Below are 25,500 nucleotides of genomic sequence, written 5' to 3' on the forward strand. Positions count from 1 at the left end.
CAAACTCAGACACATCAAACTGCATCCGACACAGTTGAATCATCTAGTCACCTCCACTGGGTCTATACTCTCTTCCAGGAACTGCTGCAGAGAGACTACCTCGCTGCCTGGAGAGCCACCCTTCCTCCTGGCCGGACCAGCCGCGGCGTCCTGGGCCTTGCAGAGCTGCAGGGGGCTCTGGGTGGAGGACCTCTGGGAGGCGGGCTGCTGGATGGGGCTGCTGCCGCTGGAGCCCATCTCCGTGTCCAGGCTCAGGCTGAACTCACCGCTGCTCTCACTGTGGGGCCTGCTGAGGTTGCCGTTCACCGAGCCCACTTCAAAATACAGAGTCAGAGTGTGGTCAAAATGAAATGCAGTATTACCTATGCAATATTGCTAGAATGATCCAACCCGACCAAGTGTTACCCTGTAGTGTCAAAAACCACCAAACAAACAAACCAAACAACACCAAAGAGCTAGGGCTGGGCGATATTAGGAATGTATTATGAATGAATGAATGGCCCTGAAGGTCCGCTACTGGTGTTACCTTATACAATTATGTTACTTTGAAATATCAATAAGCAGTGGAGTTATCAGGATGTAATTATGTTATTATTATTAGATTAATAAGCATGAACATTATCAGGGTCTCATCCTTGGGTGGGCATTTGTATATGTGTGGTGGGTAACTAAAATGTCAACATGAACAGATCATATCCAAAACCTACTGTCTGACATAGTGTAGGCGACCATCGCAACTTTGCAAAACAATCTTGCTTGAATCTAAAATATTGTAAGTAGATGCAATCACAAACTGCCAAACTACTCTGCTTAGCAACTGTACACGTGACAGGAAACTAAATGTAGCCAAAAGTTTTAAGTTAAGTTCATGGCAATCAAAATGACACGTTCTGTTCCCTGACACTACTGAGGACGTGGTAAAGGCTTTGAAGGGAAGAACTCAGACTGAAGCTTCATGGAGGAAAAAATGTGATTGGATGAAAAAATATCCCCTCTGTCCCCCATTTCCTATGCCCCTTGTGGTTACAGGGTTGGTGTGTGTGTGTGTGTGTGTGTGTGTGTGTGTGTGTTCTTCTCTTAAAAAGCACACAGTTGGTCACCTGTGTAGCCTATATTATGCATACTTGATATGATGAATAAGGTAGTCTTTCATCTTGTGTAAAACAGCATCAGATATATTGATATTTACGATATACCGCCCAGCCCTACAAAGAGCCCACAGAACCAAATGACATGCAGAGCAATGCCATACACAATGCGTTTCAGACAACACTGGGGCATCACTGTTAATGGGCTGGACTCAGGCAGTGTGTCCGTACCTTTGCCAGTGAGTGACGAGCAGCAGTTATTATAGCTAGTGCTAGTGCTGGTGGTCTTGCTACTATGGAGACAGGAGGGTCTGGAGGCTGGACAGGGATGAGTTGGGGCACAGCATGAGAACACGTCACACAGGGGCAGCAGATGGCACCGGCAGGCGGCATGGGCACGGAGCCATGTTTGGATCCACACGCCACAGTGACAGCCATTAGTGGCGGGGTGGGAGGAGGAGGAGGAGGAGGAGGAGGAGGAGGAGGTGGAGCCCCTTCTGGAGAAAAGCCCAGAGGAACAAAGGGAGGCGACGGGAGGAGGAGGAGGAGGAGGAGGTGTGGTACTCTGGGGGATAGGGTGCTGGGGGAGGGATCTCAAGACGAGTGAGCCAATGGACACGCAAGGTGGGATCTTTGGAAGGGAGGAGAGAGGGAGCCCATTTGCAGCCAAAGACACATATATATATATTTCTGTTGTGAAATCACATTGCACATTTGGCCGAGAAAGTGGAGGACTGTGGGAAATGTCTGACCCAGATTAGCCAACACAAAATGAGAGGATTAAAGTTAGTAGTCGAGGAGTAGTACGGGTAAAGAGTTCACAGAAAGGGCCCATGGACAGCGATCCGAGATGAGGTGGAGGTGATGGCTGTGGCGAGACGTGAGGTTCTGGTGACAGGTTAATGACGTGAGATGAGAGGTTCCGGTGACAGGTTAATGACATTCTCTTGTGATTCACTCAACAGCAATTACGGGGGTGGCGGTGGTGAGGTTAGTGTTCAGTGGCAGACATGCATGAGGGTGAGCCACTTACTACTACAGATGTTACAGGAGACTCTGCACATGGTGGATGAGGAGAGGGAGGAGGGACAGAGCGTCTTGGCTCTGCTAATGAGCTGCAGGCCTGTCCGAGGCAACACAAACATCTGGCTGTGAAAACGAAAAACCCCTACACATATACACACACACACACACACACACACACACACACACACACACACACACACACACACACACACACACACACACACACACACACACACACACACACACACACACACACCCACACCCACACCCACACCCACACACACACACACACACAGGTCCTGCTGGCTACACATGTGCTGTCAAGCCTCAGCTGCATCTAGACATACACAATCTGGAGTGGTGGCTGCTTTTTGACTTTAGCACAGCATGCAAGTATCCCTGCAGAAGAGAATCTCCCTCCAAGGCCACGCTGCCCTACCGTCCCCACGCCCCGCTGTTCTCCGATATGCACTGAACGGACACGGGGGACCCGACCCTATGTAACCCATATGTGCTGACTTATCATGCAAATCCACAGAGAATGTCCCTTTTGATAAATAAAGGAAGCGAGTTCCCTCGACTAAATGGAAACATGGCGCTTCGTCATCATAAAAACAGACACAGGAAGGGCTGGGAGCGAGACAGATGGGCGCGCTGAGTTTTCAAACTAGAAGATGAAATGAAGGAAATAAGGTCATGATGCTGTTTACTAACAGTCAGCACATGGTGTGGTAGATGGATGGCTTGAATTAGCACGAGTAGCAACGTTTAATTTTTCTGGTGTTGACACAGCATTGGAGACACCTAGGGAACTGCCTGACATTAGTATTAGTATACGCTGTGCTATTGGACAGCAAACTTTGTCTTTGGAGCACTTCTCTCACCTTGTCCTCGTGTCCCGCTATGGTCGTCTGTAGGAGTGACGTCCTCATAGGAAGCGTTGTCTATTTGGGAGGGGAAGGAACACGTTTAAAACATTAGCCGTGACAGAGCTGCACAAAACAGAGCAGAGAGGAGTCAATGGACAGCAGAGACAAGGTATGACTTTGCAACAGGCAAAAAAACAAACTGAAATGGTAACGCGGCAAAAATGGTTGATGTCCAATAACTGTTATTAAACTGTATGGCGTGCAAGCATGATTTTTTGTCTGTGAAGTTTGGTCTGCATTAGAACCCCACGTTCTCCAGCAGTACAGGTAGAGTCGGTGCTAGTGGGCAGTCCGGGTCTACCTTTGTTCTTAAGCTTCTGTTTGGTCCTGGGGCCCGCGGGCAGGCTCAGGGTGGCGTAGTTGATGGCGGTGGTGGAGTAGGCCATGGATCCCAGCTCTTTCATGCGCTGGCCTCCCGGGGATGCCTCCTCAGGCCCGTCCAGGTTGTCGGTGCTGACGGCCCACTGGCCTCCGGCCTGCCCCATGGTCTGGAGCAGGTCGTTCATGGCTGGAGACGAACATGAAGGCCAGATTAATGCCCCGTTGCACCCTAAGGCACCCTAGCGTCCCCCATCCCAGCCCCAGTTGAGCGGGAACACTGTGGGCACCCAGACAGAGAGAGAGAGAGAGAGGGAGAGAGAGAGAGAGGGAGAGAGAGAGACTGCCCTGAGGGAGCAGCAGGCGGTCATGCAAGGGGCTTTGGTGCCTCATACCAGCGGCCTGAGACACACAGCCATGTTAGCAATGGCATGCACAGAGTTGAAATGCAGCCGCATGACTGAGACGAGAGAGAGAGAGAAAACTCAGGAAGATCTCAACATAACTGACAGACATACACCAAGAGAGAACGAAACTGAGGAAAGAAAATACTGAGAACAAAACACCAAACTATTTATGACACTAAACTTTAACCAAAATAGACTGCACGGTAAAATACTGCACTATAAAGGAAGACAACGAATAAAGAAAGAGAGAAAGTAAAGAAAAGGAAATTGACCATAAGAAGGAAAGAAAGAATAAAAGAGATTGTTCACTGCGGAACAGAGGTAGAAAGAGACAGCAAGATAAGAGTCTGCACGCGCCATTTCATCCCCAACATGGTGGCTGAGCGGAGGGCAGTCGATGCAGTGAGTCAGTGCCAGTAACGTTAGCCATGCCTGCAGTGCAGTAGTGAGACAGGGCGAGAGATGGGACACTCCACTCACACCACAAGCAGATATGGAGCCATAGGTACAGACTGCACAGGCCACACACACACACACAACCAGAGATGGCACACGGTACACAACACCAATGCCTGTCTGCTGTCTGTTAGCGCTAAAGTTACTCATCGAACCACACTTGCTACTACAGGTTAGCTACTAGAAGGGTACTACTGAGTTACGGGATACTAATGGGCTACTGTATGGACAGCTATGGTTAGAGTTGTTACAATCTATGCTCTACCACAAGTATACGGCTCTAGCTCAGTGGGAGTTATTGGGATTTGTTAATACCACTTACAAGACAAAAACATGACAAAACACTCTCTGGCTTGTATATCGTTCAGTTAATTCGCTATGTGTGTGCACATCTCCGCGAGCACTGTGCCATCTTCAGTTACTAGTGCAAACATGCATATATTTGGTATACAAAAAAAAAAAACAGGAAAACTACTTGAGGTTTCCTGTGAGGTGACATAGCAGTGCTTAGTGAGGTGCATAACTGTGAGCTAAACTGAGATCAACGTTTAGCAAAGAAAAGCTCTGAGCATAAAAACAGCTAATAAAAGGAGGAGGAGTCGGCGGCAGGCAAAGGCCACAGGGAGGGGAGGGGGGGAGGACTAGACTGCCAGAGATCTTACACATGGACCGGCGGTAGATGGCCTTCACTTTGTCTTTCTCCTTGGGCCTGTTCCTCATAAAGGGCAACCGCTTCAGGGCTGTCACTGGACAGCCAGCGAAAGGAGGAGGAGGAGGAGAAACGCAACAACCGAGTGGGAAGATGGAGGTAAAGAAAGACAAAAAGGGAGGGGAGGGGAGAAAACAGATGGATGTTAACAATGCTGAGAGAAGGGTTTGGGGGGAATAAACCAATGCAACGAGGACTGACTTCACAAGTGACAAGGAAGCAGGCACACACACACACAGACAATCGCTCACTCATGCTCACACCAACACTCAATCTCTCACTGAAATTCACACACACATTCACACATGCACACACACACACACAATCAACCTGACACAGACGTGTATATCACCACTCAACACACACAAAAACACTGGGATGGCTGTGAAAAGTGTCAAACCCGAGACATGTTGCTGCCAGCCAAACACTTCACAGAGACACCACACACAAAGGGTGATGTTTTATTAAAGGGTGCAATTGAGGGGACAATATGGGGGACACCAAGGGAACTGCAGCGTACCATATGGAATGCACAATAGGAGCTTTTGTATTTGCACAGGAAAAGCCAAGAGATTCAGTGGTACTGAGAAATCTTGTCTTACTTCCTGAGGGCCCGGCAGTGAATGTTTATCCAGATGAATGGAGCCACTGGGCTTAAGTGTTTAACTCTACGACCAGTGGCACCGATCCAGAGGCTTAAATCTTACCATAACGCTGTGAGAATGTTACACTAAGCCTGTTTTTGATCAGGATATTATCTAACGGAAAACATTAGAGAGAAAGATAAACAAAGAACACAAAAAGAAAAACTAGCTGAATTTGACAGCGTTACTAATGAGAGGTTGGGCTGTTCCTAACAGTGATGCATTGCACCATTTAATAGGTATGGACACTGAACGATGAGTCACAACGTGTTCCCATGCCCTGTGGGACAGGATACCTCGGCTACGGCCCCCACCCCGCCCACCCCACAAAGCATACCGGTGGACGAACCCTGCGATTGGGTGTGCTGCATTCTCTTCCCTTTTCGACCAAAGAGAGGAAAAACAAGCAACACACAACACGTGTTAGGCCCCACACCAGCAGAGCGAGCACACAAACACTTCCAGCAACAGGATAAGAGTTAACGAACCTTTAAACCCCACCCCGGCAGGTTTTCCATGACCTACTCTCACTGACTGACTGGAAAGAACAGGAGTGGACAAGAACTGGGCTGGGTACACTGATGGTCTTCTAAAAATGACCTACAGTAAAATCATCAACCTGACCTCAACCCTTTCTGTTTAAATCAGAAAAGAAGTGTCGAACAGGCCAGAGAGATGAGTGATATGTGGTACCTGCAATGTTTTTGGGTGAAAGAGACAGTGATACTATGAGCTATGCAATGTTTGTGCTAGTTTGCATAATCTAAAACTAAAATATAGGCCGAATAAAATGCATGAAATTCCTGTGTTACGGCAGTTGGCCAGACATTAGACACAAAACCGAGAGCCTGTCCTGTCTTCCAGTCTAACTGGTCTCTGTCTAGCTGCTGAATGATTACAGGGGGTGCTGGACGTCAGACACTCACTGTTGCTCCTCTTGTTCACGAGCGTGTCGTCCAGCGAGTTGGAGCCGGAGCCCACGGACGAGCTGTCCTGGCTGTCCAGCGGCACGGACAGGAAGCCCTCGCTGGAGTCGGAGCGCGTGGGCGTCAGCGTCAGGGAACGCATGCGCTCGCGGCTCTTGGGCTTGATCAGCTTCTTCATCTTCAGGGTGATCCAGTTGCCCCGCCTGGAAAGGGGGGGGGGGTGGTAGAGAAGGGGGGGAGAGAAACAGGAAGAGCTGGGATGTCAAGGAGCTTGAAAGGATCCACATGGGACATTAAGGTTGCAGCCTGAGACTTGGAGTACGCACAAAGCCTGTCAGCACACACCCGCGGTAGTTTACACACAGCTCATGCAGCACAGACAGGAGAGATGAGACAGACATCAGCCTCGAATGATAAATGAGCAATATGACACATCCATTTCATTTATCACACCGGGTTCACTTCAAGGTTCACAGTGTTTCATGTTTTTAAATACTCCAGGGATTCTTTTTTTTTTCTTTTTCAAACAGCTTAAAGTGTTCATCAGGGGTAGGATGAGGGCACAGAAATTTGCATGTGTAACACTGCAGGAGTTTACATGCAGAAAGGTGAACACACAACAAACAAATACCTGCTAATCCAGGCTCTGAAACATGATCACAAAATTACCCAATTACTTACAGTCTGATCAAGTCTGATAGAAACAGAATTCTAATCAATGGCAGTCAGGATTACACTACACGCTGTTTTTAATAAAGTCTTTAGGGTCAGAGATATTAATCCAGCTACTCCACTCTGCACACACAAAGAATATTAAATATCTGATGCAGTAAAGCTTTGCTTGGTTTTAGGTTTATCTCCTACCATCTGCTGCATTTGTAAGTGAAGCAAGAAGCCGAACCAAACAGATGCTCAGGCTAACCGTGCACATATGTTTACCTGCGTGGGGGTGAGGGGTCATAGAACTTGTATTGGTCCATTATTTTCTCTTCCAATTTCTCCTTCTGTCTCCTTAGCTCGTTGAGTTTGTCACTGTGCCAAAAAGAGAGAGAGAGACAGACAGAGAGGGAGACATAGAGAGAGAGAGAAAGAAAGAAAGAAAGAAAGAAAGAGAGAGAAAAAAAGGAAGAAAGAGAGAATAACAATCAGTTAGATGTTAAAAACATAAATAATATGCAGATCAGGCAATTCCCAATGGTGCACTGAAACCAAGAGGTGTGACAATAAAACAAAGGTGAAGGACTGAAGGTTGACTGCAGAGTGTGTGTTATGGGTCTGGACGTCTGGGCCGTAAAAAAGAGCACAGCACTAGTAAAAGCTGGGACTTAGCAGTGGGCAGAGAAGCATAAAGCAGAGGGTTTATGTAATGGGGGTCAGGCTGTGTCATGGGGGAAATGGGTGGATATGTATGTACAGACATGTATTGTCTTTGCTCCACGTGGAACAGGTCCTTGCTCTCCATGGTCTGTTCCAGCAGCGTCCGGTTCTGCAGCATCAGGGTCTGGATCTGGTCTAGCAAATGGCGGTTCTCCTCCTCCAGGTTCCCCTTTAGCTGGCTCAGTAGCTGTGTGTGTGTTGGGAGGACAAAGAGAGAGAGAAAGAAAAAAAGGCCCGCTTAGGCTCAAACTGACAATATCGCTCTCAAAAACATGTGCAAAAAAGATCATCCAGACAGTATAATCCACAGCCCAGCAGGAACAGCTGGCTAAAACAGCACTGTTGCCCCCCTGGGATACAATGACAGGACATGCAAAAGCATCCTCCCTCTGGATTTTCTATGACCTACTGTAGAAAATGTCTATCCTACTGAGCTCCTAGTCCTGGTATGTTCACACATTCCTTCTGTGAATTTGCCCTCATAGAGACGTGAACTCTGCCTGAACCCCTGCACTAGCTCCATTACCAGTATTGGCATAAGCTCTACTACCTCATATTACACTCAGTCGATTATTGGACACACTTTCCCCACAGTGCCTTACAAATAACTGCACTGCAAGCGTCAATCGATGGAAACAACATTTAGCGAGGACGCTGGGGGATGCATTTGTGTGGCAGGTAGGTATTGGAGGATGCGATTATTTATTTACTGTTTGTGCATGGCGTGAGGACACTGAATGATGTAGTTGTTTATTTCCTGTTGGTGTGTGTGTGGCGTGGCTGTGACTGACCTCACACTGGTTGGTGAGTTTGGTGGAGGTGATGTCCAGCTGCTGGAACTGCTCCTTCAGCTTGGAGAACTCGGCCTCCAGGCGCGTCTGCTCCAGCTTGGCGGAGTTCATCTGGCTCTTCAGGTTCTTGTGGTCTGACTGCAGCCCCTCGTTCTCCTTCACCAGCGTCTGGTACGTCTGGTTCAGCCTGGGCAAATGCAAGAGTAAGAAAAACTCAGCAGTTACTGGATGTGTGGTCAGTGAATGAGGACAACAGCCAATACTTCTAGGATCGTGTTCAATAAGCTTTTCTGTACAAGATATCTCACAAGACTTCACAAATGGGGGAGGGGAAATACTGCCAGGAACTTCACAAAATTTGCATTCAGATTGTTCCAATTCCAAGCAAAACTATTGAGCTCCTTCAAACTTGAGGTCAGAAAGTCTGTGGTACAGGTTTGTCCGTTTGTGTTCAAATAGCATAGCTGAGGGCCCCAGCGCATCCCCCTCCTCCTCCCTCTCTTACCTGTCATTCTCGTCCTTCAGCTTGCAGTAATCAGCAGCAGTGGCCTCGTGGTTCTTGTTCTCCGTCAGCATCTTCTCCTGTTGCACCTTCAGTGCCTTCTCCAGCTCCTCCAGCTGATCTTTCTGCTTCAGCAACTGATTATACCTGTGATGAAGACACAGAAACACACCAATTAACATGGAACACGGGACACAGACACAGGGCACACTATCTGTGTTTTGTGAGGCCTACAGCCAGTATACATCTAATCTCACTGGGACAGTTTCTGACGGTCATGTATGGAAACCCAAACCAACGACGTGACTCACCTATCCTCCAGGTCGCGGTGCTGGACCTCCAGGCTCTTGTGGGCGCCCTTGAGTCCTCCGTGCTTGCCGATGAGGGCCTCGTACTCGCTGGCCTGCCGCTCGTGCAGCGCGGCCAGCTTCTCGTGGTCGCGCAGTAGCTGCTCGTAGGTGCCGCGCAGCTCCTCGCGATCCCTCTGCGCCCCGTCGCGCTCGCTCTCTGTGCTCGACTGCTGGCTCTGTAACTGGGCCGCCTGGGCCATCAGCGTTGCGCTCTGCGAGTTCAGCGTCGAGTTCTCCACCTGCGGGACGGACAGACAGAGAGAGGAAGACGTCTGAAACATTGAGAACATTTCTGTGCTGCTAATGTTGTACTGTGATGGCTCCTGTCCGATCAAATAATCCCATGGGATGTAGGCCCAGGCCAGCAAAACATCAGATTAGAGCCTTTAAGGGGCACCAAGCCATGAGCTGATGTCTGTCTAGCAGATGCATTTTAGCGCTGTGCCAGAATGCACTGCTCAGCAATATTTTTTTTTTTTTTGCGAGTACTAACGGAAAGTGCATGGAGCAGAGGGAGACGTATAATTACACTCGTGGGTGCAGCTGCAGAAAGTTAAACTCCAAGGCTAAATCTGAATAGACCGCACTCGACTCAGTGACCTTGTTTTTTTTTTCTTCTTGCCGTTGCTTCCAGACTGATGTTGGACTTGAATTAACATGGGGATTTCCCTCTTCCAGCACCCAGGCTTGACAGAGAGAGTAATCCATGACAAGATGTTTGATCTCGGCATATTAGAAGTGGCAGAGGAAGAGAGCTGGTAGAAGAGAGTGTGAGAGGTGCTTGGGGGGCAGATAGAGGGAGAAAGCGAGCTGGAAGTCGGACCTGTACTTTGGCGTTCTGGGTCTGCAGGGTGGTGTTGTTCTCCTGCAGGGAAGCCGTCTGCCTCTGCAGTGCCAGGATCTGGGCCTGGAGGTTGCTGCTCTGGGTCTCCAGCTGCTTCAGCTGGGAGCGCAGGGCCTGCTTCTCCGCCTGCAAAGTGGCGTTCTGGAAACACAGACAACCCAAACCGTCAGAGAGGCTAACTCGGCTGGTCAAATTCAAACTTAAATTGCATGGCTGGATTTAGAAAGCGCTCTTTAGTGGGGACATGTCTCTTTGATGTGGAGGCCGGGCTCACTCACATTCCTCTCCACCTCGATGAGGCGATCTTTGACCTTGAGCAGCTCCCGCGTGGCCTCCTGGCTCTCCTTCTCCCACTTGTGGACCACCTGAGAGTCCTCCCCCCCTCTAGAGGGCGAGCTCTGCACCATGTGCTCCTCCTCCTCCCGCTGACGCAGGGCCTCATAGTTCTTCTTCACCTTTAGAGATTAAGAGAGTTGGAAAAAAACTCACGCAACACAAAGAATCAGATGCCATCTGCAACTTAGTTGCCATTGCCCCCATGTCTTTATTGCCCCCATGTCTTTATTGCCCCCTTATCTGTATTCCTTTAGTCTCCATCCCCTACATACTATGTGCAAAAACACATCAAATCAACTGGAGGTCATCTTAAATGCTGGTGTCCTGAATGAGGTCCCAGAGTCGCACTCACTGTTTTGAGCTCCTGCCGTAGCTGCTGATTGAGGTTGGAGGACTCCTGCAGCCTTGCCTCCAGGGCGGCGATCTTCTCCTCTTTAATCTCCAACGAGGACTTGAGGGTGGATTCTAGTTTGGACTCCAGCAGTTTGTACCTGCAGCAATGCACCAGCGGTATGCCAAGTGACCCAAAAAGGTTTTTACTCATTCGAATAGGGAAATGACGACTTGTAAATCAAAAAAATACATCCGAGATTGCTGAATGGGTACACAGTTTCAGAAAATACATAATGACTACACAGGGGCACATTTTTAACCTATCAAGTTTTTAGCTTTAGCTGTTATGTTTATTCTGTGAAATCTGTCACACTATGCCTTTAGTTGACTGCAATGTGTGAGTTGATTTGAGAATGTCTTTGCATATTACCGGTCGTCAGAGCTCTGCTCATCGTGCAGCAGGCGCTCCTTGTTGATGCCGATTTTCTCCAGTTCGTGAGTCAGCTTCTCCAGGTCGTTGTTCATCTGCTGCGTCTTAAGTTTTTCACTCACCAGTTCCTGGACCATAATCAAGACAGAATGACTCACACCACATTGACGTAATCAAACTAATGAATGCTCATTCATGGCTGGGGTAATCTGTTGGCATTAATGACGTTCTAATTTGAGACTGCTTATATAACATCTGCTTTGTGCCCTATTCATATTGTGTTCAAAACAAGTATGCAAATGTGTTTAACAACGATGGGTTTATAATTAATAATTTTACAGATCTGGTAACAAATGTATAACATCTGTATAAATCTCGCATCAGCAATGTCTCAAGTTGGTATTCCAGTAGTTTGAAAAAAAATTAACAAACCTCTCGCAACGTAACCAGTGTCTTCTTATCGATGGTAGCCTGTTTGACTAGGTCCTTATTATCCTTTTCCAGGTCTTTGACCCTGTTGCATGAGTCTTTGAGTGTGGTCACCTCCTTGTTGAGGACGCGATTCTCCTTCTCGAGATGGCCGATCCGCAGGTTGTCATCGTCCAGCTTTGAGTCCCTGATCTCGGCCTGCTGTCTCAGCCGTTTGTTCTCCTTCTCCAACTGTTTCTTGTCCTTCTCAAACTGCGAGCTCTCCTGCTCCAGGACCTTGTTCTCCTGTTCCAGCTGCTCCAGGCGCTTGCTGGAGATCTTCAGCTCCTCCAGGCTGCGCTGGATGCTCTGGTTCTCCGTCTCCACGTCCTGCAACTCTCCCTCTAGCTGCTGGATCTTGCGGCTGCTGTTCTCCAAGGCCTTCTGGAGCCGCTGGTTCTCCGTGTCCAGGCCCTGGTAGCTCACTTCCAGCCTCTCGCTCTTCTTGGACGAGGCCTTCAGCAGATCCAGGCTTCGCTTCAGCTGGCTCCGCTCGTTCTCCAGCTCGCGGATCTCCATCTCCAGCTGCGTCACCTTGGCCCCGGCGGAACGCAGGTTCTCCGCCGCGCGCCGCAGCTCCAGGTTCTCCTCGTCCAGCTGCGCGTTCTCCTTCTCCAGGGCCTCCAGCTGGAAGGCGGTGCTGCGCAGTGCATCCACCTTCTTCTTCAGCTTGCGGCTCTCCGACTCCAGCTCGATGTTTTCCTTCTCCAGGGCCTCCACCTTCTCACAGGTGATGCCCAGACTGGCCACGCGCTTCTGCAGGCTCTCGTTCTCACGCTCCAACCGCTGGACCGCCAGCTCCATCTCCTCGGAGTGCTCGCCCTTCTCCTTGTAGTGCTCCAGGTCCTTGCGCAGCTGCTTGCGCTCAAACTCCAGCTTGTTTAGCTTGCCGCTGGTCTCCTTGATGGACTCGTGCAGCACGCGATTCTCCTTCTCCACGTCCTTCACGCGCGCCTCAGCGCCCACCTGCGACCGCTGGCGCAGAGAGGAAACGGTCTGGTTCAGATGTTCGTTCTCTTGCTCCATACCCTTCAGCTAGAACACAGAGACAGAGGAGGATGCACCGAGGTCAAAGAGCTGTGCAGATATGATTATACAGGCTAAATGAACAGTGGCACCAGATCAACACAATACAAATATAGATCAATAGCAATGGTTTCCCCCAACACAACTGGAAAACACTATGACTATGCTTATTAGCCACTCTTTACTTACTCTATCAGTGTGATAAAGACGACTCTTTAGTGATCCCTTCCATTTGCTCACTATTTATTCACATTGTGACTGGCTGGTGTTTAATGTTTCATTATGGCAGAATGGTTGAGGACATTTTGAAGGGTGTTAATTGGAAAGTGAGTGTTAAGACTAAGTAAATCTAAAGGGAAAATTTAAGTAATTTAACTTAAACAAATATGAGCTTGTCCTTAGAGGCTTAAGCTGGAAGCACGTGCACATTGAGCATAGCAAACGGTCTGTTCACTCGCTCTGCTGCTGCATGTGTTTGTGACTGGGACCAATTCCAACGGCCTTCACAGAGATGGCATGCCACAAGGCAATCACTCTCCAGCCGTTTGCCCTTGTCTAGTCCAACTTTATGAATGAAGCCTTTCTGTAGGATCATTTCAATCTTGTCTGTTCCTCATTTCCCTGTCCTGCACCTACTGCCTCTCCAATACAAGGCCTGCGCTCGCACAAAGACTCCCCTCTCTGCTGTAAATTCAAACCAGACACTTCCAAATGAGCCCTAATGTTATTTGGAGTATGTTGCATTCCGAATTCAATAAGACAAATACGACCAGCCCCCAATCTCCTCCAGCACTGATTTGTTTTTGTTGTTTAATTCACCAAAACAACATGGCCCAAATCACCCATGGGAGCATGCTGTTCTGCGCTATGCTTTGCTGTGCTGTGCTGTCCAGTCCAGGATGATATATGTTGTACCTGTCTCTCCGAGTTCTCTCTCAGAGTCTCCAGGGTCTTTTCCAGCTGCGCCTTCTCCTTCATCAGGTCTGCGCTCAGGGTCTCAGCACTCCGCAGGCTCTCTCCGTCTGCGTTCAGCTCACCCTCCAGCTGCTCCAGCTGCACACACACAAACACACACAGGCAAACACGCACACACACCACACAGGCAAACACACACACACACACACACACACACACACACACACACACACACACACACACACAGGCAAACACGCACACACACAGGCAAACACGCACACACACGCACACACACCACACAGGAAAACACACACACACACACACACACGCCAGTTATCATACAGGAACACATTCAATTAAGATACATAAACTCACAGTTATGGACAGACACAAACTCACATTACATAAATGTATAAACACACGCAATTAAATGGTTGGTTGCAACAAATATGCAATCAACACAGATGACATATATAAAAAAACCTTACACAGACACATGTACCTTCATGCACACATACACACAGAACTCATCGCAGACACTGCAGAAATGATCCAGTCCATGGCCAGACATTGCATTCATTTCAACAGTTAGCAGAGGGTGGCATTAAAGGGGGTGGATGAAAAGAGGAGATCTCACAGCTGGAGCACAGGCTTGTCATGTGCTCTGGGGTGCTAATGCCTGTTTGTTCCCTTTCTCTCTCTCTCTCTCTCTCTGTCTCTCTCCCTCTCTTTTTTTCCCCCTCCCCCTCCCTCCCTCCCTCACTCACTTTCTTCTTCCTCCTCGCTCCCTCTCCCCCCCTCTTCCTCTTTCTCTCTCTCTCTTCCTCCCTTCTCTATCTCAAGGAGGCCCAGTGTGACTGGAGTAATTATCACTCTCTCCACTCTCATCCACCCAAGGAGAGGGGTTGGCAGCTAGCGTGTCCGTATTGTCTTCAATCAAATGCTTTTCACTGCAGCTGTGTGCATCTGTCTAAACAGGCTAGGGTGGGCACATAGAAATGCAACACACACACACACACACACACACACACACACACACACACACACACACACACACACACACACACACACACACACACACACGACTGGTTATTGCAGGATGATGCAGGATTTTTGAAGCAGGCTTCTGTTTCAAATGTATTTTTTACTTTTTCAAACATGACGTGCCTGCCTTTGTGAGAAAAATTGCAATATCATGCTTTTCCAGTCCAAGCTTAAAGCAAAGGCTTTAGTTTCTGAAAATAGCTGTGGGAGTCGCAAACACTCAAGTCAAGAACACACAGAAATTATCCTCAAGCTACATTTGTCTCCTTCATGAACCCAGGTCTGAACTAAAGATTTAGCTACGGTGGTTAAAAGACTGTATGTTGGATATTTGTGTGTGTTTGCGCATGTGTGTGTGTATGTGCATATATTGGTGTGTGTGTGTGTGTGTGTGTGTGTTTCTGTTTCTTGTGAGTGTGTGTAGGAAGCTGTAGAAACAGGGGGGGAGAGGGGAAGGCTGTTTGGCGTGGGCGGCCGTCGTACCCTCTGGGTGAGCCTGTGGACCTCGCGGTCTGCCTTGAGGAGGCGTTCACTGGGTTTGTCTCCCTTCAGCGCCTCGACCGTCTTCAGCAGCGCCTGGTTCTCCTTCTCCAGCTTCAGCAGCCGGCTCGACGTCAGCTCATTCACCTCGTGGCCCAGAGACTTCTGAGGCACTGCACGTACAAACACACACACACACACACACACACCCCAACACACATTTAGTGACTCAGCTAATATAACATGGCCACACAAAATAGTGTGCTATACGCACCACATACATGCTTATACAGTGATGAAATAGGATAGGGAGAAATCTACAAGTAGTGTTTACCAGAACCTGTGCTCATTGTTTTAAACAAACAGTAGTTTATCCTGGTTTAAGATCAGTTAAACTTATTAGCGTCCCGTCAAAAGCAGGCTTGGCGCTAATCTGGGGCTGAGAGTCATTAGATATTAATTACATGAATCAATCATGTGTGACTAAGCGCCGGCCAGCCCAATCTGTTGAGCTGGCCAGGGCAGGGTTGGCGTAGGGGGGCAGTGGGGTGCTGTGGGCCTGGGGGCCACAGGCTGTTGCTGCTAATCCTAGTTGCTGCTAGATGGTTTTACCCTCAGTGAGGTCGGGCGTTTTGGAGAGCTGCTCCAGCTCCCAGCCTAGGTGCAGGGACTCGTCCATGCTCTGCTTCTGTGCCATCTCCAGCGTCAGGTTCTCCTCCATGAGCTCCTCGATACGTTTACGTTCCATGTCCCTTTCCTGGTGGGAACAAATAACAAAAACAGTTTAAAAAAAAAACATGCAAAAGTATCCTCCTTATGCTACCTTGCAGGCACTGCTAACTTCTGCCATCCTCACACTCCTAAAACCATGAACGAACACACTTGGCCAAAACATGCAGACAGAGATATGTTCACAGTCTCTCTCTCTCTCTCTCTCTCTCTCTCTCTCTCTCTCTCTCTCTCTCTCTCTCTCTCTCTCTCTCTCTCTCTCTCTCTCTCTCTCTCTCTCTCTCTCTCTCTCTCTCTCTCTCTCTCTCTCTCTCTCTCTCTCTCTCTCTCTCTCTCTCTCTCTCTCCCTCTCTCTCCCTCTCTCTCTCTCCCTCCCTCCCTCTCCCTCTCCCTCTCCCTCTCCCTCTCTGGGTTTCTCACCATGTCCATGTCGTGGATCTTGGCCTTGAGCTGCAGGTTCTCCTTCTCCAGCTCGTGCAGCTTGTCTGAACGCGCTCGGTTCCCCTCCAGCTGGTCCTCCAGCATGCTTTTGGTTTCCAGCAGCACCTGATTGTCCTCCTTCAGCTCCTGTGGGAGAAACACACAGCCAGACACCCATTAGCCAAAGGGTTGCTGTATTAAAACTTTCAGCACAAAAATGAATGTCCGCTACCCTAGTTCTTGCATGTCAGATCATAGGAGGGTCCCAGTGTGAGGTCACCTCTATATGGATAGGCACAAGAGTAGAACACTATAGGATTGTCATTTTTACAGTTAGCAGAAGAGGATCCCAAAGAAGGGGGAAATACTTAGAGAAGGCAAAATAACAGATACTATACTAACAGAAGCCTGCTAATACCATACAAGAGATGTACGATCATATAGAGATTTGCTTGAGCTTTAGGCTTGAATTCAGGCTTGGCAAAGACATCAGAATAGAAATTTACAATCAAAAATCTAATCTCTTTTCCTTGTTAGGTATGGTCTGTTGCACTTTTACTGTGCTCCGTTCACAGGATGTTTACCTCAACCCTGGCTCTGTAGAACTCAATGTCATGCAGCCTCTCCTTGTAGCGGCTGACTTCACTCTCCAGCTTGTCCACTTTAATGGCCTTCTCTCTCAGAGAGTCCAGCTCGTCCCTGTAGGCCCTGGCCGAGCGCGCATCAGAAAGCAGCTGCAGGCTCTGATGGACACACACAATATGCATATCAGTCACATCGCGGTCAAATACACACAAGTGACCAACACAAAATCTTGAAATACACACACACACACAATATGCATATCAGTCACATCGCGGTCAAAAACACACGAGTGACCAACACAAGATCTTGAAACACACACACACACACACACACACACACACACACACACACACACACACACACACACACACACACACACACACACACACACACACACACACACACACACACACACACACACACACACACACACACACACACACACACACACACACACAGGTATGAGACTCTGCTTAGAGTGTCACAGAATTTTAATATACATGCAATCAGTGGAGTTTTTGACCACAAAACCTGGCAGTGGTGGCCCAGGTCCCAGTGCGTGCCTGGCATGCCATATCGTGTACACTGTTTACAGTAAAGGCTAAAAATACAGGGGCGTGTTTGCTAACATCTGAGGACGTTATCGTACCCAAAATAGCTCAGCCAATAATTGGTTAATTGCCTTAACAAGCCAGAGAGAAATCAGGAGATAGGGGATAGTTTGACAAGGAGGAGGGCATCAGAGGGCATGAGAGAAGATCAGATCCTTTATAAGATAAGTCCTATGGTGTTTGTGAGATGCATGCGTGTGATTGTTTGTGATTGTGTGCGTGTGTGTGTGTGCGTGTGCGTGAGATGGTGTTAATGGGTTGGTTTTACCTCCTGCTGAATCCTCTTTAGCTCAGACTCCATGTTCTCTAGTTCCTGTCTGCAGTCTAACAACTGCTCGCTCTTCTCCTCACTGTAAAACACACACACACACACACACACACACACAGTGACAGAGCATTAGCCATTTCCTGACACTGAATAGAAACTTAAAAGGGTGCCGATCTTAAAACTCTTATCTGCAATATTCATGGCCTTCTTAGAGGCTGAATTCACACTGCACTCGGTTTGCTTTGGGAATCACTTCCACATTGTGGAGCTCACAAAATGTTGTTTTTAAAAGCTTGTTTAACAAGTAATTTACCACTAGAACATGTACTGTAAATCCTAGGCCAATGTTGGTGGTTTCTGCAGTGACATAAGACCAACAGAAAAAGGACCTTTTAAGCTTAGAATTTTACATCGTAATTTTGATCAGGACTAGGTTTGCATAAACAAAATTACACATCACAAATCGTGCAACACAGAGGGAGACATACTGAGAAAACCCCTGCAGGAGAGGAAGGACATTCCATTCCCCTAATCATTCAAATGTAGGGCAACCAGTACATTTGCAGCCGAGCTGAGATGAACCCCCAGCACACAGCTGAACAGGAGAGATGCAAATCTCACAACGGCGAGGTTGCCCGGCTTCCAGAACACTTGTCATGCTACCAGATAACATCTGCAGAAATGGGCAGAGGGCCACCCTATTCCAGCTTCCTGCAACAACCCTCAACCCCCCACCCGACAGTAAATCTGTCCTCTCTGTTTAAATGTCCTCAGTTGAGATGTATGAGTGTCCTAGTTCAGTCTCGCACCTTATTTGACTTTGCAGGCGGTGGGGTTGCAGTGAAACGGCTCTCTGGTGTTTGTTTAGATGAGGCGGGGTTTGGGGGGGGGGGGGGGGGGCATGTCAGGGCTTGCAGTGTTAGTCAAACACGCGAGGCACAGAGACCTGAGGGAGCGCAAGTGACTCACAGACGGCTGGGAGGGCTGCATTCTTAGGATTTGGATGCTCATCTACTGTCACTGCTTCACTGAACCAGAACGCTTGCCTTTGTACATGTGTGTGTGTGGGGTATGTTTGGTTTTCAACCAGAGGTTGTTATTATCTTGTGAGGCACGTTCCTTAGCACGAGGTACATCTGGTTTGAAACCAGAAGGCAGCAGGCGTTATAAAACACTGACAAATATAACTGAATAATAACCATCATCATTTGCAGCTGTCGTCAGATTGGTATGTTTGTATTTTTTTTTAATGTGTGTGCTTCTGCTCACACACACACACACACGCTTCTTTTCAGACCTCTGAATGCTAAACCCCCTCTTCACACCAAGGTTTCATATCGGGCAACAAAAGACTCAATCATCGCTCCCCACTTCAGCGGCCCTGCCTGCTTTCAGCTGCCTTGGAAAATATCAATATCCTCCCCATAAAGAAAAGCGCATGACAGTGAGTGGAGCAGCTGATCTGCGTTTATGGGCAGTCAACAGAGCAGCAGACTGAGGCGTCTCCAGCCACAAAGGGGACCAGGAGACAGACAGACAGTCACATGGGCAACTCTGTCTGCAGGAGGCACCAGTCATCGCGAAGCACACACAGATGCACTGGATTCATTTTTAATGTGTGAATGTGTGTTTTATGTTAATACAGATTGCCCTCCTTTCCAAAACTGCTGTGTGCAAGGGAAAGGGTGAAGCAAAAAGAAAAAGAAAAAGAAAGAGAACTGGAGATGGAGACTGGAATGAAATTGAGTTTTTGTACTCCTGCTAAGGAACATGCCAGAACTCAGTAAGTACGGAGAGACACGGGGAAGATAAGGAAAAAAAACTGTTTTTTCCTTATTTTTTCCTTGCCCTCAAGAACACTGCGATCATCGAATGCTGGTTTATTGGAGGTTCCCAGCAAAAGCCGTAAGAAAATCGGGGATGCAGCATTTGTCAATTACGCCCCAGTGCTATGGAACATACTGCCTATAGACATCAGGGAAGCCAGCTCGCTTAACATCTTTAAAAGAAAACTAAAAATGTACCTCTTCACATTAGCCTTTAACTAGCTACCACTTCGCACTATATATATATATATATAAATACTTTTAATTTAATTTAAATCTCTACTGGTGATATTAAGGGGTTGGATTAAATATATCTCTTTTTTTTGCACTATATCTTTGTTATGTTTCTTTGATGTCTATTTGTATGTGCATGTCATTTCTTTGTGCATATTATGTATTTGCTGTAAAGCACTTTGAGCTGCATTCTTTTGCATGAAAGGTGCTATATAAATAAAGTTTTATTATTATTATTATTATTATTATCGTGCCCAGTATTATCTGATTTGGGCCAAATCTCCAGACGTCTCATCTAGCATCAGGTTGGCTCGGGGTCCACTACCAGCTTCATCTGTCAGCTCAGACTAACACATTCCACACAGCGCAGCCAAAAGCATCTGTCAGTCTGCAGGCAAACACCCATTTGTCAGCTAAATCGACTTCTAAGCGACTATTGGTATTGACCAGGCAAAATACCCAGTCCATCAGAGCGCTCGGGGGGGGGACTCTTTAGCTGGTAACTGGGAGGACATACAGTATATCATGTGATAGCTTGGCCTTTGTGCTGTAATGACTTTAAAAGATAAGTTGTGCACTCATGCCAAATGAGCGTAGCCAACTTCCTGTTCCCTTTATAAATGGTTCTCATTACACTGACCACTACCGCTGAAGAGCAAATGGAAACAAACCCTCGGTGCATTGTCCCTCAAGGTCAATCCACTCCGAGGAGGAAGTTCAATTATTTATCAGTGCAGAAAGCTCTTTGGTACTCTGCTGACAATATACCAGTGAGGTCACGTTGGGGATGTTTTGAGGAAACGGCGTGCCCACCCCCCCACCCCCGTGCACATGCAGAGTTGTTAGTTTTCTTTTTATCACCATACCAGATTTAGCATCCTCAGCTCAATTACACCGATTCATGTACTCCGAGGTTAAGGAGGAGCCGGCTCTTGCTTTTTGCCTTTAAGAGCTGAGTCATGTTTGTCGCCATTGTGCGCGCAGACTATTGTCTATAGCGCCGGCTCTCGTCAGCTTTACTCATCATAACGACGCAGAGGCTTTTCAGGACGTGTGTGTGCGTCAGCGCCAGTCTCTGCGGACTGAAACATCCTTCACTTAGTTTAAAAGCATTAGAGGGGAGCACTTTCACCAAGCTTCAGAGTTTCGAGATGAAGTGTCTTTGAGGGGTAAGCATTGCTAATGGACATCAAACATGGCAAAATTCCTCAACCATAGCAACAACCCATCTTTAAAACGTGTATCTAAACATTCTAATTACAAAGCCAAAGTATGAAAAGATATTCCTCTATTTTTACTCAAATTTGAAAACCACTCCCTATGTGTATACACATAGTCAGTTCCTCTCATGGCAAAGTGAGGCATGCGCCGATTAAAGTCACAAAAGATGGCCACCCCCAAGCATACTCCCAGCATGAGTTCCCCTTCTCATCGCCATCTCTACCTCTGGGCTTGGGGTTTGCTCACAGAGCGGCTCCATCACCTGTGTGTGTGTGTGTGTGTGTGTGTGTGTGTGTGTGTGTGTTGAGGGGGGGGTATCCGGTACTTACAGCTCCTGTCTGATGCGTCGGATCTTGGCCTTGGCGTCGGCCAGCTCCACGGAGAGGTGCTGTCGGCTCTCGGTGCGGCGCATGCTGGGGGAGTCGCAGGGGGACTGGGCGTACAGGGCCGGGGGCGTGTACTGCCCACAGTCTCTCTCCTGAGTCAGCTCCACGATGGTCTGGAGGACACAGACAAACACAGGGCTCAGCATACATCAGTGTATATACTGCCTTTGTGAATTACCCTGGGTTAACCACACACAAATCCCAGTGAAAACTTAGCGGGGATCAACAGGCAGGTACATCCAGGCTATCTGTGTATAATCTGACCTCACCTTTTTTTTGACATTTTGCCAAAACTGAAAAAGAAGACCTTTAAACGCCAAAGCCAAAGAACACTTCTAAAGGACCATAACCCAGATGTAATTCTGTACTAGTGCTCCTCCACTGTTCACTGCCCTCAATGAGATTCACCTTTGACCCTGGTCATGACCCAGAGGAGCAGACAAGCAGAGCGTCGCACTCTACTGACCTACATCTGCGTCCGACTGGCGTTCTTCACCACAGGTGAGATGTCGGATTAACCAGGTGCTAGAGATTAGAGGGCACTTCTCCCGAGAGAACCAGAGCAGCCAGCCAGCCAGGATCAATCCATTAAACGGAACCCCCAAGCACAATTAAGGGAACTCCATTTGAACTGGACTAAAGAGCTGCAGTTTGTCACGCCACATCAATCTGCTTTTGGGCTGGGCTGGATATTGGGGCCTGCTGTTGATATGAACAGCGGTTGGACTGTGAAGTATCAAGCAGGGGTGCTGTTTGAGCCTGTGCCTGACATCAGTAGACCCACCCCTCCCCCAGCCCTGTGAGTGTCAGTGTAAGTGTGAGTATGGGTGAGTATGGGGGTGTGTGTGGGTGTGTGAGAGCATGCGTGCGGAAATGGCGTCTTAATGAAGAGCGTCTGGCCTCCAGTGCAACTCTGGAGATCATTATCCCTTTGTATACGGCACACTGAGAGGTCAGCGGGACTGTCTCAGTGGGAGGCCTATACACTTAAAGCCCACTCACCTGCACTTCATATACATACTAATGCCATCACATAGGTCAACCCGCACACATCACATCCCTAACCATACTTCTCAGCTAAGGCTGATAATGCATGGACTAGTTTGGTGAAAGGTCTTGTGGCTCTTCGTACCTCCAGCTGGTCGTCTCTCTCGTCCACCAGGCGCTTGAGGTGGAACGCCACACTTCTGGAAAAGGAGTCCAGGTCCTCGGGGGGAGCCTCGCCTCCTTCCAGCCACTGCAGGTCTAGAACATTCTCCTGGTTGTGGGTCACCTTGAGCACAGCGGCAAACACACAGGTGTGAGAGTCCCACCCAAACCTCACAGCAGAGGTTCAGTTTAATCTACAGCACAGCACAACGCTGGGCTGGGCGGCTGAGCCAGTGAAAATGTGTGGCTGATGGGCTTTGTAATAAAAATGGTTATAGACACTGCAGGGTCTCGTACATGACCTCAAATCTACACGCTTTGCTCGTGTGAGCTTTCTGAAATGACATGCGAGTGAATGATGGACAACCACCTGTGCCAATACTTCAGTTTCGGATAAAACTAGGTCAAGGGGGCAAAATGTAACAAATGTGCTTCAGTTCCTCTGCGCAACCTTTCAGTTGTACCTCTTGTATGTGTGACGCAATGGCCGCTTTTGTGTCAAAGTCCAGCGTCTGGATCCTCTCAATGTACTCTTCTTTTTTCTCACACTGAAAACAAGAGAGGCAAAAGACAGTCAGGCTGGCAGGCAGAAAGTCTACAGTCTGGAATGTTCACAGGGTCTTCAAAAGGTCAAACAACCAGCTTCCCCAAACATAAGGAAAGTGCGTTGAGCCCTGATTGGTTGAGCAACTAAGTGAGTTGTCATTTAAGGAATGCAGGGGTATTCTCACTGAGTAACCAAACGCACCCACAATGGTTAATTTTTGAAGAATGTCGGTCTTTCTTCAGCAGGAAGAAACAACACTCAGTTGTGGGGCTGTGTGCGGTGTATAGATAGAGGTAGGAGTGTTGAGCCTATAGTTAAACCTTGAGTCACAGGACACTGTGCAAATGAGACAGTCATCTGGTGGTCCAAGGAGGAGGTACACTATCCCTGGCCTGCTGTAACATGTAGGTGGCTTGAAAGGCACTCTATGGGATGCAGTACGGCAGCGTACACAAACTATAGCTGTTCGACTGCTTCAGTAGGGAATGCAGCTGTAGGGTCAGGTCAGGGTAGACAAGCCCTCCCGTGGTTCACGAAAGCCCTCTGAAAGGCTGAACTCTAGTAGACAATACCACCTGTCACACTGGCGGGGCTTTAGGGTGGCCAGTTGAGCACCAAACAGCAGAACAGAGGAGACTGTGGACAGTTTTCTTTCTTTCTTTAAAATATAATCTGACTGGTTATAAGACAAATCAATTTTTCTCATTTTTCCCATTTCAATGGGGCTTCACAAGCATGACCGTAATACACAGCAGTTTTGCCAAAGCACAAACAAATCACACAAGCATTCGATCATGCAACTTACCTGGACCGCACAGCCCAGCAACAGCAACAGCATCTTCTTCATTTCCTCTAAACCTTGCTCTGTAAACACAAGACACAAATCCCCATTATCAATTACCAATCAACACCATGCCATCATTTAGAAGAGTAATTACCCTTCAGTGCCACTCTTCTCCCATACATTCAATATTTGGCAAGCAGCTGGACACCAGCAAACAGGACTGAAAACTAAGTGCTGTTGTCTCTGTTGATAAAGCCACGAGGCAGCTGCCTGGGGGTCTGAAGTGCAAACAAGGCAGAATTAAAGTCTTTGGAACTGGGAGACAAAAACCTTGTCAAGGCAGGCGGGATCTCTGACACCAGGCCTTGAACCTGATAAGGCACCTTGGTGACTGATGTATCGTATGGGTCTTGTATGGGTACAATGTTCTACAAATAATGATTTTGAGCAAAACAAAAAGGCAAAACATGACACCGGTGCACCTCACACAAACTCTCTCACAGCAGAAGCCCTGCTCCTTATAAAATCACCAGACAGAACTATCTGAGCCTGAAACAGTGAATAATGAATAGCACTCAGCTCCGCACCAACAAAAGCAACAGATACATAACACTATATGAAAAATACAAACCCCCTCCCCCTCTCTTTTTACTACTTTGAAAAGCATAGACAGCCAAATACTACTACTACTACTAGTTTAAGGGTGACACATTTCTCAAACTGTGACTTAAATTCACAGTGATTCCACACAGGATGTGGCTCAGATGACAAGCTGAAAAATCCCAGCTAAACTAACAGGATGTTTTGGCACACATTAAAGCATAAACAACATTTTCCCATTCGGAGGAAAAAAAAGCTAACAGCTGACCTATATTTAACTTTGCCAGTCCTAACAGCGGCTAGTGTGTCCACACACAGAGGAAAGCTGTGCATATGTACGATGGATATGGGTATTTAAATGCTTCTCCAAATGACACTTCCCTATTGTGAGTTCCTTAATGATTCAAACGGCTTCAGTACCATTAACAGGCTGTATTTGTTCACACATCGATCATGCTCTTTCTTGTTCGACTGCAGAGCAGCAGGTGAGCTTATGTGTGTAGGGGGAATCGATAACAAACTTCACCACAAACGCTAGGTATTTTATGCACTCTTTCTGAGAGAACAACCTCCAATGGCCAACAATGAGAGATGAATGTGAACCCCCTACACAATATCCCATCTTAACAGAATCCTTAATTCTCCCGTTCGTGCTGTAAACTAAAAATATTCAGGCACAGCACGCATTCGCCCGAAAACACATTGTGTCGCAGGCATTACAGGTCTTCCAGGAGCAAATAC

The 25,500-nt window shown here is 47.9% G+C and overlaps 1 protein-coding gene across 4 annotated transcripts in view; it reads right to left on the minus strand.

Moving 5' to 3' along the window:
• ccdc88ab (coiled-coil domain containing 88Ab) overlaps positions 1-25,500 on the minus strand; it is a 49,056-nt gene that overhangs the window by 1,906 nt on the left and 21,650 nt on the right. Inside the window, exons 5-32 of one of the 4 annotated variants that reach the window (XM_031579503.2) lie at positions 24,181-24,239; positions 23,293-23,376; positions 22,812-22,952; positions 21,623-21,792; positions 18,013-18,094; positions 17,133-17,291; positions 16,549-16,695; positions 16,012-16,156; positions 15,403-15,572; positions 13,876-14,013; positions 11,899-12,969; positions 11,467-11,594; positions 11,056-11,194; positions 10,646-10,822; positions 10,347-10,508; positions 9,485-9,762; positions 9,177-9,320; positions 8,672-8,858; positions 7,922-8,067; positions 7,443-7,535; positions 6,504-6,706; positions 5,915-5,956; positions 4,887-4,970; positions 3,345-3,551; positions 2,999-3,058; positions 2,122-2,211; positions 1,320-1,406; positions 52-314 (exon numbers count right to left, since the gene is read on the minus strand). In XM_031579503.2, the coding sequence (XP_031435363.1) occupies positions 52-314; positions 1,320-1,406; positions 2,122-2,211; positions 2,999-3,058; positions 3,345-3,551; positions 4,887-4,970; positions 5,915-5,956; positions 6,504-6,706; positions 7,443-7,535; positions 7,922-8,067; positions 8,672-8,858; positions 9,177-9,320; positions 9,485-9,762; positions 10,347-10,508; positions 10,646-10,822; positions 11,056-11,194; positions 11,467-11,594; positions 11,899-12,969; positions 13,876-14,013; positions 15,403-15,572; positions 16,012-16,156; positions 16,549-16,695; positions 17,133-17,291; positions 18,013-18,094; positions 21,623-21,792; positions 22,812-22,952; positions 23,293-23,376; positions 24,181-24,239 (4,856 nt within the window). Of the gene's footprint in view, positions 1-51; positions 315-1,319; positions 1,407-2,121; positions 2,212-2,998; positions 3,059-3,344; positions 3,552-4,886; positions 4,971-5,914; positions 5,957-6,503; positions 6,707-7,134; positions 7,150-7,442; positions 7,536-7,921; positions 8,068-8,671; positions 8,859-9,176; positions 9,321-9,484; positions 9,763-10,346; positions 10,509-10,645; positions 10,823-11,055; positions 11,195-11,466; positions 11,595-11,898; positions 12,970-13,875; positions 14,014-15,402; positions 15,573-16,011; positions 16,157-16,548; positions 16,696-17,132; positions 17,292-18,012; positions 18,095-21,622; positions 21,793-22,811; positions 22,953-23,292; positions 23,377-24,180; positions 24,240-25,500 lie in introns of all 4 variants that reach the window. The other 3 variants (XM_031579505.2, XM_031579504.2, XM_031579506.2) reach the window with 3 other exon arrangements.

Source organism: Clupea harengus, chromosome 13 (genome assembly GCF_900700415.2).
Source record: "Clupea harengus chromosome 13, Ch_v2.0.2, whole genome shotgun sequence".
Classification (NCBI taxonomy): Eukaryota; Metazoa; Chordata; class Actinopteri; order Clupeiformes; family Clupeidae; genus Clupea; species Clupea harengus.